General features: G+C 41.1%; 1 protein-coding gene and 1 long non-coding RNA gene across 2 annotated transcripts in view; one reads left to right on the top strand and one right to left on the bottom strand.

Annotated features, from left to right (window-relative positions):
- The window catches only part of TET2 (tet methylcytosine dioxygenase 2), a 72741-nt gene extending 53412 nt beyond the window's left edge, over positions 1-19329 (top strand). The window contains exons 3-10 of the mRNA XM_065837868.2: positions 351-441; positions 3929-4022; positions 5135-5343; positions 6144-6294; positions 8433-8522; positions 11054-11191; positions 12926-13286; positions 14562-19329. Coding sequence (XP_065693940.2) covers positions 351-441; positions 3929-4022; positions 5135-5343; positions 6144-6294; positions 8433-8522; positions 11054-11191; positions 12926-13286; positions 14562-15970 — 2543 coding nt within the window. The 3' untranslated portion in view covers positions 15971-19329. The remainder of the gene's footprint in view (positions 1-350; positions 442-3928; positions 4023-5134; positions 5344-6143; positions 6295-8432; positions 8523-11053; positions 11192-12925; positions 13287-14561) is intronic.
- LOC139827853 (uncharacterized) overlaps positions 9518-20090 on the bottom strand; it is a 39855-nt gene continuing 29282 nt past the window's right edge. Inside the window, exon 3 of the long non-coding RNA XR_011738934.1 lies at positions 9518-9602. This is a non-coding gene — a long non-coding RNA (uncharacterized lncRNA). The remainder of the gene's footprint in view (positions 9603-20090) is intronic.

The following is a 20090-nucleotide window of genomic DNA, read 5'->3' as shown; positions in this document are numbered from 1 at the left end:
TTGTCTTCCTTTCTAGATACGGGGAGAGGAGGAAGTGGGAGAAGGAGAAACAATTGTTCAGTGATAACAGGAAAATGCCTTTTAAATTTCAGTGTAGAGCCTGAGACGTGAAACAACTGTTTGTGGTAGCAAATGGCACATGGTCCGTATCACAGCTATTTGCAGGATTAGCCACGTGCTTTGCATGTTTTGTACAAATTGCGTGGGCATATTTTAGACAGAAGGGTTTGAAAACTGACCCCAGACCCATACAGCAGTATTCACACAACCTAGATGTAAGCTTTGCAATGTGACTTTTTACATTAAAGAATTAAGCTTCGAAGTAATAACCTTTATTTTGTTTTAAACAGAGCAAATTATTGAAAAAGATGAAGGTCCTTTCTATACCCATCTAGGAGCCGGTCCTAATGTGGCAGCTATTAGAGAAATCATGGAAGAAAGGTAATTAGTGCAAAGGCACAGGGCAGATTACTGTTTAGCCTTTTGTGGATGTCAGAATTTTTCCAGCTTTTGCACATAAAGAAATAAACAATTGCAAACCAAGTAATTACTTGTAGGCTTAGCCACTCCAGTGTTGCCAACATTACGCGCTGTGCTATTCACCAGAGAGTCACAATATTTGACAGGGCTAATAGTCTGCTGGCTGGCATGGGCTCTGCGCTTTGAGACAGATGCCAGCAAAGCCGAGCAGGAACAAGCAGTCACCAGCCTGCCAAGCAGGACGGTTGGCAATGGCTGCAAAAGCAGGCACGGGCCTGGCGTTCCCTCTGGGGAGGAGAATGCCGAGGTAGAAGGAAAATGAAGAGCAGAATGCCAAACTCCAGAAGCTCCAAAATTAGCTTCTCCCAACCCTCTTCCCAAATTACTAACTATTTAGCCCTAAAAAGGGCTAAATCTAACTCAGTCGCATCCAGGAGTGCCACAATGTTGTTGAATGGGATTTCTGCCCAAGAATTGATAAGTATTTCTGTGAAAAAAACGTCCCCTTTTCTCAGAGTATTGCACAAAACCAGCCTTATCTTGATTCTGGACAGTCCCTCTATCGTGTTGCATTCTGTGGTATATTTATTACACCAAAGCCAACCAAACTAGGAATTTTGAACAGCACAGAATGGGTACATGATCTGTGCTATTTAAAAATATGTGTAAGCACAAACCCCACAGCCCTTCTGAGGTATTTAAATTTTAAACTCTTTCACAGAAGTGACTTCTGCGCTGTGAATTCTGCATTGCTTGTAGCTTTTGGTGTGCTTAGGCATTAATGGACAGATTTTTAGAGGTATCTGGGGATTCAATTCCGCTCTGAACCAACAAGCGAGCAAAAAGCTCCCCAGTAAGTCAAAGACAGATGGGAATTTGATTTGTCAATACCTTAAAAGTCTGGACTTAGAACTGCAAAGAAGCTCCAGCTGGTTGCAGAACCAGAAGCACATGGGTGTCCTTGCAGTGCTGGGTCTGAGCTGAGCAAGCCGCATTTCTCAGCAAGGTCTGTTCATTTGTGCTCACCACCTCCAAACCCTCAGGTCCTTTCTCTTTCTGAGCACCTCCTTCCCTGGCGCTGCTGTGCAGGGCTTGTCCCCAGACTTGTTTTCAGCCTTGTGAGCAGCTCACATGCATGCAAGCGACATAAATCAGCTTCTTCCTGTGAAGGGGGAGCAAATACTGACCCTCTGAGAAGCTGCTTACAAATTGTTATCTCCAGAGCCCTTGTTGACTGGTTAATTCTTTAGCATTTACAAATAATAAATAAGATTGGAAAGTCATTCTTGTCATGATGTCAATTATGAGCGATGAAACTTTATTTCTTTCCTTTGGAATGCAATTTTTCATCCTTAATATTGACCTCACCATTTTTTTCCTCTTTTTTTTTTTTTTGTTTGGCATTTAATTTCATGTTGGCAAAAGGAAATCCTGAGAGATTATAGATAACATGCATCTGCTCAGCCAGGTTCAGCACAGTAGAGCAGCAGCACCACTGGAATAATGGCTAGTTTTCAACTGTTTATATGGTATGAACTGTGCAATTCCCTGACCGAAGAATTCCATAACTCCTCCTTGTTAATTTTGTATCTCTAAGTAAACAAAGCACTTAATTATAAAGTTACTCTCAAGCACATGTGTGCAGTTGGTGACTCTAATCACAACTGAAGCACTTTTAAACTGGCTTTCCATTAATATGGATTGACGTCTAAGGTATCGGCACTGCCAAACAAACCAGCATTCGGATTCAGACTTGCAGTTAATATTTTAGCTGTACTAGAACGAATTTCTTGCAGAATCCATGGTGGGTACATATATTTTACCTCTTCTTTCTCCCAATCCCTACTTTATGCTCAGTGAGGTTTTGCTCTGGTTTTAAAGCCAACCGGCTTTGGCCTGAAAGCAAACATGACAGACATCAGGCACAAATTCCTTTGTGACAGCTGAAAAGGTTTGAGACAAAGTCCATTTCATTGCCAGTGTGTAATGTACAACATCTATAGCAGCATCCAAATAGTTGTCCTGTAATCCAGATTAGTGAACTGATAGAAACCATTAAGATTTAATTTTTTTAATGTGGTTAATTAAAGAAGCAGACGTATGCTAACATCCAAGCCTAAGTAGGAAAAAGTGACCCAACAGTTGCCTGCAGAACATGTGTAGTACGACTTGATTTTATTTGTATGATTTCCTGTGACACTGAAATTTCACAATGAGATCACATCTAAAAATAAGCATTTTTCATTTCCTTTACAGGACAGAAGCTTAAATAAAAATATTTGCTCTTAAATACCTCACCGAGATTTTAGTGCAAAAACAAGAGGGATGAAAGGTCTAAAGTTCTCAAGGCATCAGTAAGCTGCTGCATAACAGGAAGGAACTGTATTGATTGCTCTGTAGGTAACAGGCAAGGAACAAGGAGATGGTGATTTAGTCCCCACACATGGTTATTAAGAAAAAAGAAAAGCAATGCAAATGGGAGCAGCAGAATTCAAGAAATAGTGATGGAAATGGATTTTGCCCAGTCCCCAAAATGCAGCCAGGTCAGCATGGTAGCTGGATCTGTAGAGTTGCAGGCACAGAGGTCTCAGACTCACGACCTGACCACAGAACATGTCTGGAAATGGCTTAACAGGTCTGACGCTTCTTATTGAGTCAAGATTCGCTTTGCTTAGTGTTTGCTGCATTATTTCCACCTGGTCCATCAGAGGACGTGGCAAGCGGAGCCCCTTTGCTCTGGGTAACCCCACTACTTGCATTTGGCGCTAGGTTGTGCCTTGATGGCACGATCACCTTGATTAAATGCTTCAGTGAGAGCCGAGCTTGCCCGCCTCAGTTACAAAAAGACACACACAAACAGCGTCATTTGATGAAAGCTTGTGATTCTAACTCAGAAGTCAGGCAGAAGTAAATCAGTAACAATTTATGAGTGGATGATAAAGTAAATAGATACAATGCAAGTTAATCACAACTTAACTGATTGACACTGTATCTAAGCCAGAAACAAGCGCAGAAAATTAATAGAGTGACTACTGCATGCCAGCTGTTCCATGACAACTTAATTATATAAATTTCAGAGTAATAACTGGAAGTTTAACCCAGAAATTAAAGAAAAATGTAAAATTCCTCTCCAAAATAGAGACCCTGCAAGTCCACTTTTCAAAATGTCATGTATAACAAATTCTCTACAGAAACAGTTAAAGGGTTTGCAAATATTAATGTCATATGGATAATTTTTACTCATCTGAGATGTATTAAAGACATTTGCCTCTCTTAACATATCAATCCACTACTGTAATAAAATCAGCAAGATAAACTGCATTGCACATCCCTCCCTGTAATTAATAGTGTTTATTTTTTAAGATAAGACTGGCAAATGTGCTCCATTTTTTTAGTGTTCATGCAGAACCAAATGAAATCTTATTTTACATATTTTTGTTTGTTTAAGATTTGGACAGAAGGGTAAAGCTATAAGGATTGAAAGGGTTGTCTACACTGGGAAAGAAGGCAAAAGTTCTCAAGGATGTCCAATTGCTAAATGGGTAAGTGATGCACACAAATTTAAGAGTAATCTAGTTCAGCGTGGTGGTTCCTGTAAGCAGACAGCAGTGACATGTCCTTCTGTTAGGTGACACTGTGAAACTTAAAATAGCTCAGTGGCAGCAGTATCACAGGACGCCTGCTGCCACCCGTCTCTCACACTCCATTTACTTCTTGTGTGGAGAACAGCAAGAATAAAATGTGTCTTAAAGGTATGAAAACCTGAGAAAGAAGGGAGTTTCGCTTAGGTTTAAGATGCACACCAGACATTCTCATTGCTGTTCAATAAATCCAGTAAGTGCACCACTGTGATGTTTGTAAAACGTGCTCCCAGGTCGAGAGAGGCATTAGAACACCCTCTTAGCAAACACTGTCGTATTTTGGCACAAGTTACCGAGTGGTTTGGGTAGGCTGGGGAAAGACAGGATGAGGAAAAACTGGTACGTGATTACAGTCTTTATCTGTGCCAAACTGCACCTTTTTTTCAGACATACCCACAGTAGCACAAGCACTGACAAGCAAGGACACTCTTATATTTGAACATCTACTGGTTTCCTCTCATCACTGTTATGCTTGTATGTAGTAAGGGCAAGTGAAAACTGAGTGGCTGATTACATGTTTAACTGCTAAAGTTTGGGAGAGAAAGGAGAGACCTCCGTGTCCATTTATTTAGTCCCTTCCTTAACTGCCTGCCTTTCCCCACACGGCTCCTACCCTCAGTGCAGGTGTGCAGCATCCAGCTCTGTGCAGGGAGGCATCTCACAGCTCACTTCTTTTTGGCCACTAGTCAAACTGGGCCACTTGTGCCGTAGCGCAGATTCAGGAGAATATTTCTGCTGAATCAAAGCGTGGGAGATACCTTACAGAGCTGCTTTCTGCCACCATGGCTTTCCATGCCATCAGTCAAGCTTAGCTTCTTCAGCTTCACTAAACAGAAGGGGTAGCCCCGGTCTGTATCACTAAATGGGAAAAATGGACCGTGTTGCCAGAAGAAGACAGAAATAACTTCCCCACACATGTGCTAACACTGAGGTTTCCTATTCTCTTGCTGTTCACATTAAGAAGTGCATTGTTTGTGTTGGGGCTCCGGGGGTGTGTGTTGCTGTGCATGCAGGTAGTCCGCAGAAGCAGTCAGGAGGAAAAACTACTCTGTCTGGTGCGCGAGCGAGCGGGCCACACGTGTGAGACGGCCGTGATTGTGATTCTCATCCTGGTATGGGAGGGAATCCCAACAAGCTTGGCTGACAAGCTCTACACCGAACTCACCGACACCCTGCGGAAGTACGGCACGCTCACGAACCGGCGCTGTGCCCTCAATGAAGAGTAAGTGGAACAAGCTTGCAACCCCACCTTCAACCTCAGACCTCGCACCTTCGCTCATGCTATTACCCTGAAATATGCATCTTTTCCCACTATTTCAGGCAGTTTGAAAACCCACAAACCTTGTGAGGAAAAGAAAGTAAACATTCTTAAAAATCAGGGAAAACCATCTTCCCAGAGTTGTGAAGCATCTCTGTGTATGTAAAGGAAGAGATCTCAGCATGGCCCAGGACAGCAGATGCCTCAACCTTGAAATAAAATCTTGATGCGCTAAATCATACTATAAGCCTGTAGAAGCCAGACTGAATCTAAAGCAATTGCGTTATATCGTTTTCCCATGTCTTTCTGATAGCAAAGAACGTTTAGACCAAAATTAACATAGTTATTGCTCTACATTACTTTGGCCTCCTGTGTAGAGTTATATTTCAGGAATTATTGCTTAGCCCCTGTCAGAGGGTTCCCACATTCTTGCAGTGCTGTCAGCATGTACCCCTTTCATGTCCCACGAATATCACCGCCTAGCAAGGCAGCACACACATACCCTCTTTGGAGCAAAGCCAGGGTTTTTACAGAAGCATAGAAACCTCGTAGCCCTTGCTTTGCAACCATGAAACTATTCACTCCGATAAATTCTTCTGTCATAATGTGTTTGCCTCCATCTTTCATTTTTTCATTATTCACTGATGGAAGACGATCCAAGAGCAGTGATTCCCCAGGGAGCTGGCAGAACACTGATGTCCACAGCAGGACTGCCGTGGGGTGACCCACCTGCAGCTAACAGCCATCTTCTCTTATTGTTTCAGACGGACTTGCGCATGTCAAGGGCTGGACCCTGAAACTTGTGGTGCTTCATTTTCCTTTGGTTGCTCCTGGAGCATGTACTACAATGGTTGTAAGTTTGCCAGAAGCAAGATTCCAAGAAAGTTTAAGCTGATGGGGGATGACCCGAAAGAGGTTGGTGTTCATTTCTAAATGAGCCTCATTTGCAAGGAAATGTTTTCTGTCACTCTGCAAGTAGAGATACAGTCCAAGAGACCAGGGGCCAGAGCCCTGCCTGAGTGGCATACATGTAGGGTAATTAAATAACTGCCAGTCAAAACTGATTGATTCCAGTCAGTGAGCCAGCTGAATTGACTGTCCAAATTCTGACAGCTGGTAAAAGCCCTGAGACTTGGAAACTGTATTTGCAGGCTTCTACAATTAGGGGAGAGGGCACAGCCTGAATAATTGTGGCTGTATTAGGCCCGCAACGGGGCATTCCCTAGCGTCAGAGCGGGAAATTTACCAACTGAAGGCACATAATGTTGCAGCTGGGAACCAGTGACAGACTGCGTGGAGACACATGATGAAAGTCTGAAATGACAATAAGGGGAGGAGGATAGGAAGACCCATTCTACATACAGTTCCACCCTGCTGAATATTTCCAGACTGGTCTCTGTGTTACAGCAAACTGGCAACTGTTTAAAAAGAGTCAGAGTAATAAAAGCATTGACCTTAGCATGGGCACAAGATACCTCTGAAGTCATGACTGCAGCAACTCCCGGACACCCCCAGCCAGTCATGTGTCTGGGGGGCTCCAATGGCCAAGTCTGGTTTTTGGCAAGCACATGCAAATTGAGACTCTTGCTTGTGTACTGATGCAGAGGCCCACAACTTTCAGTTTATTCTGGTGTCTTACACAAATCTAAGCATTACTTTCACATGATCAGAGAGCCAGGTACTTCTGCAGCCTATGCTGATAGTAGCACACTATTCAGAATATCATCATAATCAACATACAGTGTTTCCTCCCCACTGCTCTTCTACAGCCCCGAGAATTACAGAATAGTTCCCCTTCAGTCATGTTGTGACACAAAGCCTTCTTTATCATAGCCTGCAATCCTAAACCCCCTAAATTTTCGAAGCTGGATACCTGGGCAGAGCCCACCAGGGCACTCTTCCAACTTGCATTCCTGGATTTACTTCCCATGGAAGCCAGAGCTGGGCAAGGAAGATGGTTTTACCCTCCAGTCTTGTTCCCACACAAAGTCAGGGCAGCCAAAGCATGCATCCAGAAGCACAGCATAGACACACTTGATAGACAACACAAATAGGATCCTCACTAATAAAAAATAGAAGTAACACTTAAAAATGGTAACCTACAGGCCATACAAAAGCTCCAAAGTTCTGGCAGCAGCCACATGGTCACAGCGAGATATTTTTGACAATTTGATAATGTCATTTTGGAACCCCAAACTAAGGTATAGTCCCATAAGGGGAGATACAAACTTTGAGTGCACCGAACAAGCCTCTCTCAAACCCATAGGTTTTCCACAGCTCTTCACATATTTCTAAAATACACAAACTCCTAAACACAAGCACACCACTCCAGTATGCCACTGTTCTTTATGCCCTTGAAATTAAAATATAAGGGCTTCGTATAAGCGAGGTTTTGAATTTGGAATTCTCATCCTGAGAGGAAGGAGAACAACGTTGGAGTGTGTTATTAGAGTATTTCATTTTTAAAGAGCCCTTCATTTTCTGAGGGTGTACCTCTCCTTACAGTAAAAAAGAAGTGTGGTCATTCCTGCCTCTGTATCACCAACTGCGAGACATGTCCACAGTTCCTCATTGCTGAAGACTGGGAACTATGTGAAGTCTGAAATATTTAAATAAGTTACTGCATGAAAAGATACTTCAGTGTGTTGTGGTACTGTTGTTGCAATGTGAACAATCCTTAAAATAGGCAGATTGCCTTGATAGACCGCTCTGATATTATTCATATTTTTCTCAAGCTTTCTGAAGAGTATTTCATTTTCCCAAAACTGCAACAGGGAAAATAATGAGGATCATTGCACTTGGATCTAAAACATCTCCCTGTTAAAGAATGTGTAAAGATCACACTACACCACTTTACTACTTCTTTACTTTAAAGGCTGTGAAACAACAAAATTAAAAGTAGATTCACAACAGTTATTGTCTAAACGAGAATGGTAACAGTCTAGGCCTTTACACAACTTGTCAGTATAAACAGAATTGTGTAGACTCTAACTTCTTAGATCCCATACATACAATATTGAAGTGTCATTGAACTCTGTTTCATCTCCTAACAGGAAGAAAAACTAGAATCCAATTTGCAGAACCTGTCAACCCTGATGGCACCTACCTACAAGAAGCTTGCACCTGATGCATATAACAACCAGGTACGCTGGGGAAAAAAGGAATTGGAGCACTCATGCAAATAACCTGATTTTTATCACACTTCCCAACGCTTCAACCTTGCACCAAACTATTATGTATGTTTTGTGCCAGCATTCCTTTCACATCAGGGTAAAGACGAATGGCAATTAACAATTCCACTTAAAATGCTTTCAAAAGTAAAACTAGCAGTATTTAGTCTGCTAAATAGAACTAATCTTTCCATCTACATCAAAACTAAAATTACTTCACAGTTGAGCAGAACTCTTCAGCTCTACAACACAAATGTCTGGATTTAGCATGATTCACCAGCCAAGCTAGCAAAACAGCCATGAAGATGGTGTGAGATTGGGAGCGGTGTCAGCAGGCAGCGTATCATATTGCACTCGAGTCCTGAAGCCACAGTTTCAGTTCTGCTCTCTCAAGCAGCAGATTAACTTAGATTTCACCAAAACAGCCATTACAATCATGCCTTTAAAGCAAAGTTTATGTTTGAACACAGTGTTGCATATGTACACGAGTGCCTGTACCAGCCTTCTTGCACAAGGGGATCGTGCACGCACACTTTTTGTGACAAAGCGTTCACAGAAACACTCAAAGCTTTTATGAGGCTCCCAGTGTGACTGTCTCTCATCTGCATTTATTGAACATCTTTCAGATATTTACATCAAAATTTGACAGCATAACTCTTGCAAACACATAACTGTTGGCCTTCATTTTCACCGCTAAGGTTCACTACCTTTACAAACGCCCACAGAACTTAGAGTTTCCAAACGATCAGCATCACTGCAAACTCTGACATCATCTTCCCTGTTGGCAGCGCTATGCTGTAGCAACCAGCTCAAGACAGATTTTCAACTGTAACAGAAACAGTAACCTGTCATAAAACTGTCCATTTTTATTGGCTGTAAAAATCACTCCTATGCTGCATATTTAGTAGCAACTACACAGGATAAACCAATTCAAGTATGGAGTTACCCAGTTTCACTTACCTGATCAGATAATGTTTGGAGACTCATTCTGGAGGAAACTGTGGCCATGTGCCCACAAGCTGTGGTTATCTGTCCAAATATCTGCAAGACGTTCTGCAAGAGAAGAAAGGAAGAGGAAGAAGAAAGAATGAGGGGGTGGTGAACAATAAAATGGTTCTTTGCTTGGGCTGCTTTTCTTTTCCCACAAAAATTCACAAAAGAACTTTTCTCCATGCAAGCTGCGGTCCTGCCCAACACTTGTGGCACATACCATGCTTTTACAAGTTGCAGTTTTTCCCTTGTGTAATAAGGTGTGTGCATAGCTTGGCCTATTTCAGGAGTTTCACACAGAGCTTGTGTTTGTGGGGAATCCCTGATCAAGCTACAGTAAGTGGCTTTAAAGAGAGATGATTGAGGCCTAATTTGTATGGTATTGTAAAGGGTTCTAAAACCAATCCCCCTTTGAATCCTGAAAAGAAAATCCAAATTCCCGGATTTATTGTAATCCAAGTCTGGATTACTGCTGGATTAAAATCTAGAATTGGAAAGGGTCTGTTTTTCCAGCCAGACCCAGCAGAACATCTGAGAGACCAGTTGCACCAGTATACTTTCATCAGACAGTTACAGTCTGGCTGTTGTTTCAGATCGCTCTCATTTAATTCCAAAGTACTTTACCCATTTCAAGTTTTGGGTTGCTTTTATTTTCAGATTCCAGGGAAGTAAGTATTCCAGATTTTAAAAAAAGCTCTGCGGGCAAACTATGTTTTCAGTGATCTTGGATCAAGACTTGACAAAACTTCTGATTTCACCTTAACTTAAAATGGGATCCACTAGGCATAGACTTCTTGCACTCACTTGAAAAGTTCAGGAATTCCAGCAAAGCGTTTTACCAGTGTGGTTTCATTTCCTGAGTAAAATATGAAACTGTCATTTGTCTCAGGCTTGATCTTCTATTACAAAAATCTTTTCGTGTAAGGTTTATTGTTGCATTATCAACTCTTTGTAAAGCTCCTTAAATAATGAGTACATGGGTAGAAAGTACTGTCTTAACTGAATTCTCTCTCGTTTTGGTCAGGGGTTAGAGTTGTACTTCAGCTAATGAAATTTACATTTAGCGTGCCAAAATATTACAAATCAAAAAGCAGGTTATTATTTTTCATTAGGTCATCCTGAAGTCAGTTTTCTAAAGCCATTTTACCTTAATAGCTTGGTATATTTCCAGGCTACACAAACATCTCAGTCTCACAGTGCCAGCACCTGCATTTGTCATGTGAAAACACCAACCACTGGCAAAGAATCAAAAGTAACACGCAAGGAAAAGTATTATTGGCCTATTTCCCAATCACACCAGAGACAGGAGGTAACAAGGAGCAAAGCAGCAAGGGATCAAGTATGGACACAAAATTGCCATCAACTAGCTTGATTTTATTTGCCTTCAAGATGCGTACGTTGCCACCACCAAGATGTTAGGAGACGTACATGTGGTCACAGCGGAGCATTCAGTGCTAATTCCACGTACTGGAGCACCCAGCTCAGTCACAGTGGTACTTGTCATCTCTTTCCAGATTGAGTATGAACACAGAGCACCCGAGTGTCGCCTGGGTTTAAAAGAAGGTCGCCCATTCTCAGGGGTCACTGCTTGCCTGGATTTTTGCGCTCATGCTCACAGAGACTTGCACAACATGCAGAATGGGAGTACACTGGTAAGTCCCTGATTCATAGTCTTCTTACTCCAGCACTAATTTCATGTATTCAATTCATTATCTCCCGTCTGTTCAAATTTGCACTTGCATAACACAGATTGCCAAGAAAAGAAACACGAGGCGGTAATTGAGCTAAGTTATTACCCCCTACACAATTTTTCATTCAGATGAATGAAACTTATGGTGTACTAAAGAAAGGTTTAATATAGAACTGGTAAAAGAGAAATGGTGGAGACAATGGGAAGAAGATCCCAGCAAGGTGGAAATACCTGTTTCAGCCTTCTTGGAACAAAACGGTTTATACTTGTCCCCTCAAAATGCTTTTTTCCCTAACTATTTTGGATTATATCTTCTAATAAAATTAAAATGGAAACAAATAATTTCTTTCCAGAAGCATTTTGGAAGTTGTAGATTTCATTCCTGTTTGGGAGGAGCAGAAAGTTTGCAAGCCTTGCCATCTGTTGTGTTGTACACGCACTCTTTACTCTTCAGTTCTCATCTCTAGAGTGTACAGCAAAGATTCTGTAGAAGGTACCAGAAAAACAAGCTGTTTTTCTATGTGTATTGGATAATTTCTGTTCCCTACATACTCTTTCTCTGAAAATACAGTTGGGGTAAACGTGAGAAGGAATAATCTTCAGTTTTGAATAATCATCGTGGTTGTCATTTGAAGAAACTGGATTCACAGTGCAGCTTTTACTATGACCAAAGAGAATAACTTCTTTTTAATGCCAACTAAACTTTTCCTGTTCCCAGGGTCTGACTGGAGAAGTCAACCACCACCCATCAATATATATTCCTAGCTGAGCTTTCTTCCTAAAACTGGCTGATGCAATGATTTTGCTACATAATATGTCTTTATCAGCATATTTTTTTCCACTGAGATCCTCCCAATACCTGTTTTACTGAAGCTAACACAATGAGTGAGCTGCACAATACAACAGGAACTTCCTTAGAGATTATTATTAACATTACGGTGACTTGCTCCTTTGCAAAGTCCTGAAAGTTGCCATTCTAAAGGGGTGTGAAATGCAATGGCACTTATGTTATATTCCACACTATTTCTAATAGGTAGTTAGCTAATGTATTACAGCAAAAAAATCTTCAGGTGAGCACAAAGTCCCAGGTTTCATGGAATCATAAAATCATGAATGTCAGGGGTTGGAAGGGACCTCGAAAGCTCATCCAGTGCAATCCCCCCATGGAGCAGGAACACCCAGCTGAGGTTCCACAGGAAGGTGTCCAGGCGGGTTTGAATGTCTGCAGAGGAGACTCCACAACCCCCTGGGCAGCCTGGGCCAGGCTCTGCCACCCTCAATGAGAAGAAGTTTCTTCTCATATTTAAGTGGAACCTCCTGTGTTCCAGTTTGTACCCATTGCCCCTTGTCTTATCATTGGTTGTCACCAAGAAGACTGTTTTATTTCTCTGGCTATGGTATGATGGATTTCATGTTAGGGTAATCCCTGCCTACACTGTTCATTTCAGCAACAGTACAACAAATATACACATAAATACCTTCTGTTTCTATTAACTCCATGTGACAGAACAATGGAAGAAATGAAATTGCAGGCTTGTCGGGATATGCATAAACTGCACGGAAACTTAGATTTTACAAATAGCTTGCCAGGTGCCAACAGCGACAGTGGCCAGGGAAGGTAAAATGCACAAGCGAGTGGTTCAGATCTCTTCTCAGACTGGTTTGAGAGGGTGACTCTAACGCACCTTTCCGGCAGGTTTGCACACTAACAAGAGAAGACAATCGCGAAATCGGCCAAACACCAGAAGACGAGCAGCTCCACGTGCTCCCGTTGTACAAAGTCTCTGATGTGGATGAGTTCGGAAGCACTGAAGGCCAGGAGGAAAAGAAGAGGAACGGCAGCATCCAGGTCCTTACCTCCTTTCGCCGGAAAGTAAGGATGTTAGCAGAGCCCGCTAAGACGTGTCGGCAAAGGAAGCTGGAAGCAAAGAAGGCAGCTGCGGAAAAGCTTTCCTCCCTGGAGAATGGGTCTAGCAAAGCTGAAAGAGAGAAGTCTGCTGCAGCACGCAACAAGCAAGGCAATTCGGAGGCGGCGGGTCATGCAAAGCAGCTAGCAGGTAAACACATGGATCTGATTGCGATCTGTATTAACAGTGGTAAGCGGCCTAGAAATTAGGGCCATTTGTAATAAGTCTCAAGAAAACCATTATTCTCAGCCCAAGAACATTTTAAAGTAAAAAGGATAGAATTCTTGACAGTAGATACCGATACTGTATATTTATAAACAGCATGTCAAATTGTGGTACGCTCTGAAGGAGGAAAAAAAAGATGTTGTATGAGAAATTCTTTATTGTTGGATAGTTAACACCTGTAGAAATCGGTGCTTTTGCAAACTCTGCTTGCCATCCAGTCGATTGTAAAGTATCTTTAAAAGACTGTAGTGCTGGAAGCCACGAAGTGTATGATGCTGCTGCCAAAGAAAGAATAACCTGCGCATCACTCACTGTGTGCTGCTGTAACAGACAACCTCCTAATTTGAGGGAATTCAAGCTTAACCTCTTCACCACTACTTATACTCTGCTTCAAGACCAAAAGCAGGGCATGTTTTTCCATAGCAGAGTAGGAGTTCAAAAATCCACTTAACAATTGCTGGCAGTTTTCATCAGTAGATCTGAGAGTCCTGAGCAAAGGAGTTCATCATGACTATTTTATTGTTACAGCCGCTTCCTCAGGAGTAAAGCAATACATCCAACGCCACCCAGAAGGTCACTGAAATACCTATGAGTAAAAGCCAGCGGTCCCATGACCCAGCCAAGAGTTGTAACCATTAAACAATCCTGTTTCACTTTAATTAATGGTGGTTTTGCTCTTATGTCTTCAGTTAATCTCACTTGTTACTGAACTGTTCTCTCTATCAGTGAATGTCACCATCAGTTTTTTTGCATAAAGTTAGGGACTTTTTTTGAGACGGTTCTATTAATATAGATGAGAAGAATTATTTATTCTTGGGGAAAAGAAGGGCACCTTGTGTGCGGCTGTTTCGGAGCACTTTGATGCTCCATTTCATGGGCTACTTAAATGATGATTCAACTCTTTGGATTTTGTGCATGTGACTCTGAACAGATTGCACTGTCCTCTGTTTCCCCATTGCCATTAGCATCTGATCTCACTGGATACCTACCAAAAAGGATGAGTAGCTTTAGTATTTATTCGGCTTCTTAAAGGATGGTATTTGAGATACAAGAAAGGGAACCTCTGTTAACATGTCATATGAGATACTTTTCATGATGCATATTTATGACATTTCTAAGAAAAGCTTGTAAAGTATGCGGTTTGTTGGGTTTAATTTTTTGTATGTTTTGTATGTTTTTTTTCTCTTTTCGTATCTACAGATCTCTTACGCCTTTCAGGACCAGCCACACAACAACAGCAGCAACACCCACAGCGCACTCTCCCCAACAACCCTCAGTCAAATCCTATGAACTCTTACTCGGGTTCAGGTTCTGCAAATCTCTATGTAAGGTTGCCTAATCCAGCCACTGCTTATCCAAGCTCTTCATACACTTCAGATCCCTATGGAGGGTCCAGTCCCATGAACCTCTACACAACTTCATCACAGCCTGCGGGGTCTTATTTGAATTCTTCCAGTCCCATGAACCCTTATTCAGGATCATTAAGTCAAAATAACCAATATCCACCCTACCAATGCAATGGAAACGTATCTGTGGACAACTGCCCCTCTTACTTGAGCTCCTACCCTTCCCAGCATCAGCACATGGACTTGTATAGTTGCCAGAGCCAAGACCCTATGTCTAAGCTAAGTCTACCACCCATTCAAACATTATACCAGCATAGGTTTGGGAATAACCAGAGCTTTGGTCCCAAGTACTTGAATTATGGAAACCAAAATATGCAGGTAGACTCCTTCAGTAATTGCACCATCAGACCAAATGTACATCACGTAGGGTCTTTTTCCTCCTACTCCACCCATGAGGCTGATGGCCACTTTATGGAGGTTGCCTCAAGGTTAAAATCCAATCTGAGCAATTCGAGCATGGACTATGCCTCCGTCAGTAAAGCCAGTGAACACCATCAAGTGCAACCCCCTCCACATTTAACACATGACTACCATTCGGTTCCAAGCATGTTTAGCGGTCCTCCTAATTCACTGCATCTCCAAAATAATAAGGAGAGTGAAATGATTTCACACGGAGTTAATGGTCTGTCTAACATGCTTCCAGGTCAAAACCATGATAGGACTACTCCCCAGGGTGGTTTAGATAAAACTGATGTGCCGAATCCAGAAAAAGCAGAGGATCCCGATGAAGTGTGGTCAGATAGTGAGCAGAGCTTTCTGGACCCAGAAATTGGAGGAGTGGCAGTTGCTCCATCTCACGGGTCAATTCTCATAGAGTGCGCAAAACGTGAGCTCCACGCAACAACTCCCTTAAAAAACCCCAACAGGAACCATCCCACCAGAATATCCCTTGTCTTTTACCAGCACAAGAGCATGAACGAGCCAAAACACGGCCTGGCTCTGTGGGAGGCGAAGATGGCTGAGAAGGCGAGAGAGAAGGAGGAGGAATGCGAGAAGTACGGTCCGGACTACGTGCCTCAGAAATCTCACGGCAAAAAAGCCAAGCGGGAGCCTGCGGAGCCACACGAGCCCTCGGAGCCAACGTACGTGCGCTTCATCAAGTCTCTTGCACAAAGGACGCTGTCGGTCACCACGGACTCCACAGTAACTACATCTCCATATGCCTTTACACGGGTTACAGGGCCTTACAACCGATATATCTAACTTCACACCTTTGTTGGTTACCTCATTTGCAAAAACACCTTGTCAGGAGGGTAGTTCTTTAGGTTTTGGGGAAGGCAAGGGTGGAGAAGAAAACAGTGTTTTAACCAAACTCGTCAGTGGAAGAAGCCTCGGCACACCAGCAAAAAGAGGTAATCTCGCTAGCGCATTTATTTGCCACTGATTTTTAAGTGGTCACAGATGGCACGTAGGAAACCAGACCAAAGCATCCTATGCAAAAACAAAAACAAAACAAAACAAGTGTTTCACAATTTACATTTGAAAACACTGGCTCCATTACTGAAAGAGAGAATCTGCAAATGGATTTTTTTTTTTCCTTACAGTTTTGCACATCTGTGGCCACTTTTAATGTCATCGAGTTTGCGTAGTCATGGAACAGGAGCAAAAAAAACCTTACAAAAATAATACTGTAGTATTACGACTGCAGGAATCTTAAAATAACATCTGGTGCTGAATCTATGATGTACTGAAATACTGGAATTATGGCTTTTTAACATGCAGTTTTTACTGTAATCTTATTAGTCTTTTGATTTTATTTAACAAAGTAGATAACATAACGAGTAGACAGCAAAACACTGAATTTGTTTGGATATTCTAAAACCATGGTGCTATCGAAGAGAATGGTGTCTTTATTTTAAGTCAAACAGTTAATGCCTTTATAACAAAATGTCAATGATGTAGTCAAATGTTCTTCAACAACAGGGAGGACCTTTTCATTCATGTATGTATTGAATTTACCAGGTGTTAAAATAAGCTTACTTTTTAACATATGGGAATTACAGAGACCTCTGGATTTTGCTCATCCAGTCAAGTCCTAGAAAAGGACAATAAAATAGAGAGATATTTTTTTTTAAATAGTGTTTCAAAAGCACTTTGTCTACCTAAGCTTGGCAACTTGAACAACGCTAAGGTACTAAGACATTAAAAAAAAGAAAAAAAAAAAAAGAGTTTACTTTGATTTTAAAATGCAAAGATAATTTTTTTAAACTAAAAAAAATAAAGCTTTTAAATACTTTTGTTTTAGCCATGCATCTGCTAGTGGGCTACATATCCATTTTTAATACAGTCAGTTATGGTAAAAATGGGGCTTACTGGATATAAGGGAATTACTTTAGTACACAAAACACACGTTCTTCTGGTGCTCATCTCACACAGCTATACTGTAAACTGTTTTCTACAATTATTATGACAAGTTCATTGCTCAAATATGTACAGTTTTAAGGAGAGAATTTTCTATTAACCACAGGTAATAACTAGCAGCATGTGACAGACTACAACTAGTTAGCTTGGGCTTCTGCTGTTTTTAAAAGACCTGTACGCTCTTTGAATCCCGAATGGCAGATCGCTTTGTGTTCCCCATGACATACTATGTGGTGTCAGTCATTTCTGGGTGCAAGTGGCCTCTTTTCCAGGAAGATTGAGCAGACCGATGCCTACACGAGATGAACGAAACAGGGTTAGTTCTGTGTGATTCCGTTGATTAAATAGAAAATTAAAACTAAAATAGGCAGCTGGCTTGCTGTGGTGGTTTTAAATGGTTAATTTCTATTAAAAGAAAAAAAAAAAGCAGGAGAGTTGTATAGTAAATTAAATTGTAAACAAAACTTTTTTTAACGCAATGCTTTAGTATTTTAGTACTGTAAAAATATTAAATCTATATATATTTGGGTTTTGAGCTGAATTCACATCATGGTGCTACTCAGCCTGCTACAAATATATCATAATGTGAGCTAAAAAAATACATTAAAAGGTTTGAGTGATGTTCCTACTTGTCATATACCTCAACACTAGTTTGGCAATAGGATATTGAACTGAGTGTGAAAATTTATATATTGTATACCATCTTTGTTCCCCCCAATAGCCTTCAAAAAAAAAAAAACAAAGAAAAAAAAGAAAAATAAAAAAATAAAAAAAAAAAAATCAAAAAAACTCTCTCAATACTTGACATTTTAGCAAGTACAACTTGAACTGCAACTTTGTTGTTTTTTTGGTTCTAAAAATTCAGGGATATTTCAGCTCATGTTCTCCTATGCCAACGTGTCACCTGTGTGTATGTAAAGCTGTTGTAGGTTAAATATTTTATTCTCGGGTTTTTCGTTTTGTTTTGGTTTTCTTTTCAGGGATTTAACGCTTTTCTTTTGAATCCCTTTCTCTAAGTTTTTCTTGTACCTGTATTGATGTAACTAAAACTAATTTTGTAAATTCGTTAGCTCTTTTTATTGTGATGAAAGTGTTTAAGAGATTTAGAATGTTTTGCCTGTTTCAAACGAATAAACAAAAAGAAAGTAGAATGCACTGAGCTGATTAAAGGGAAAAACGTAAGGCAGGGGTTTGGCAAGTGACTGTTTGCTAGAGTTGTTCAAGTCACTCTCTAAACAAGGCTTCTTGGATACTGTAATGAATAAGATAAACTATTAAAAGGTACAGTCTGTACAAGGGCTTCCCTAAACACGCAAACCTCCATGTCCCAGATGTATCTTGTGCAATATACTGTAAGATTAAGTTTGGTCGAAAGAAATTTTATCTAACAGAATCACAACCTAACTCGAGCAAATCAAAGGAGGCCTTTGGGTTTAACGGTCAAATATTTATTATGGAAATTTTTGTTTTGAATTCTCAGTCTGTGACTTTACCCATTGCATTGAAACTAAAGTTTTGCCTTTAAAAAAATGAAATTATGGTTATATGTCAGATTAATTAAATCATTATAAATCTTCATCTTTCAATGATTCTTTTTTAAGTCCTATATTATTCATGTAATTCATAGTAGATGTTTGGTTAATATGCCGTGCACTGTCATTTGCCAAACTGCTGGCAGCAGGAGCAGGAAGCTTTGTTGGTGAATCAGTTTTGTATTGTAAATACCTGAAGTGTAATTTTTGGTGTACAGAACCCTGCCTCAGTTGGAACGAATGACAAAGCAGACATAAGATTGCTTGTATAGGATTATCAGGTTGACTATAGCCATACTTGAAGATGCTTCTGAGTGGTGTCAACTTTACTTGAATGAATTTTTCATCTTGATTGACGCACAGTGGTATAAAGTTCACTTCTAAAGCTAGTGGTTAACTTGTGTAGGAAACTTTAGCAGTTTGACACTAAGGTAATGAACTTCTGTGTGCATTTTCTATGCTTATGTTATACTTTTTTTTACTTTAGCTTCATTCATTTTCATGAAATGTTTGGTATGTCTATAAAAAGAATCTGAGGATGGTTATAAATACTGTAAGTATTGTAATGTAATGCAGGTTATTTGAAAGCTGTTTATTATTATATCATTCCTGATAACGCTGAGATGTGGGTGTTTTTAATAAAATTTATATTTATTTAATGCACTCTAAGTCTGTCTTGCAGAAACTTGTCTTTCCCTGTCATTTTCATCAGCTAACAACGCCAGAGCAGTGAAAGAGTGGGTGTCTAGAGGATGGGACCAGATTCTTTTGAGTGGTGTGCAGCAAAAGGATGAGGGGCAGTGGGTACAGAATGAAGCACAGGAGGTTCCATCTAAAGATGAGGAGAAACTTCTTTACTTTGAGGTGCCAGAGCCCTGGACCAGGCTACCCAGAGAGGTTGTGGAGCCTCCTTCTCTGGAAACATTCAAACCCACCTGGACACCTTGCTGTGTGATGTGCTCTGGTGAACCTGCTTGAGCAGACAGGTTGGAATGGATGATCTCCAGAGGTCCCTTCCAACCCCAACCATGCTGTGAAATGTGGCCTCTAGTACCAGCTGTGGGGTCAAGAGCCTCAGAGAAACCAGACCACAGCTGTAAAGCCAGGGAAACTGCTGGTCTGGAAAACTTAAATCTCAAAGTGGGTTATGAGAAATGGAGGACGTTGCATACTTTAGCAGCTTAGAAATTGAAAGCATCAACCGACAGACCAGGACAACCCAAACTTTGCAATGAAGCAGGCCAACACACACCCCACCCCCATCTTCCCCAACTCCAGCGTCACACTCAAAATGCATCACTAGGGATGTCAGAACAGGAGCTCTAGACAGCACATTTATTCCCAGCTCTGCTTTGACTCTGCCTATAACAGGTTGGGACAGCAGCTACCCAGCCCAGGCCACTGCTCAAGAAAATCTGTATTGACAGTGA

Source organism: Patagioenas fasciata, chromosome 4 (genome assembly GCF_037038585.1).
Source record: "Patagioenas fasciata isolate bPatFas1 chromosome 4, bPatFas1.hap1, whole genome shotgun sequence".
Lineage (NCBI taxonomy): Eukaryota > Metazoa > Chordata > Aves > Columbiformes > Columbidae > Patagioenas > Patagioenas fasciata.
This window is presented reverse-complemented; position numbering and strand designations above follow the sequence as displayed.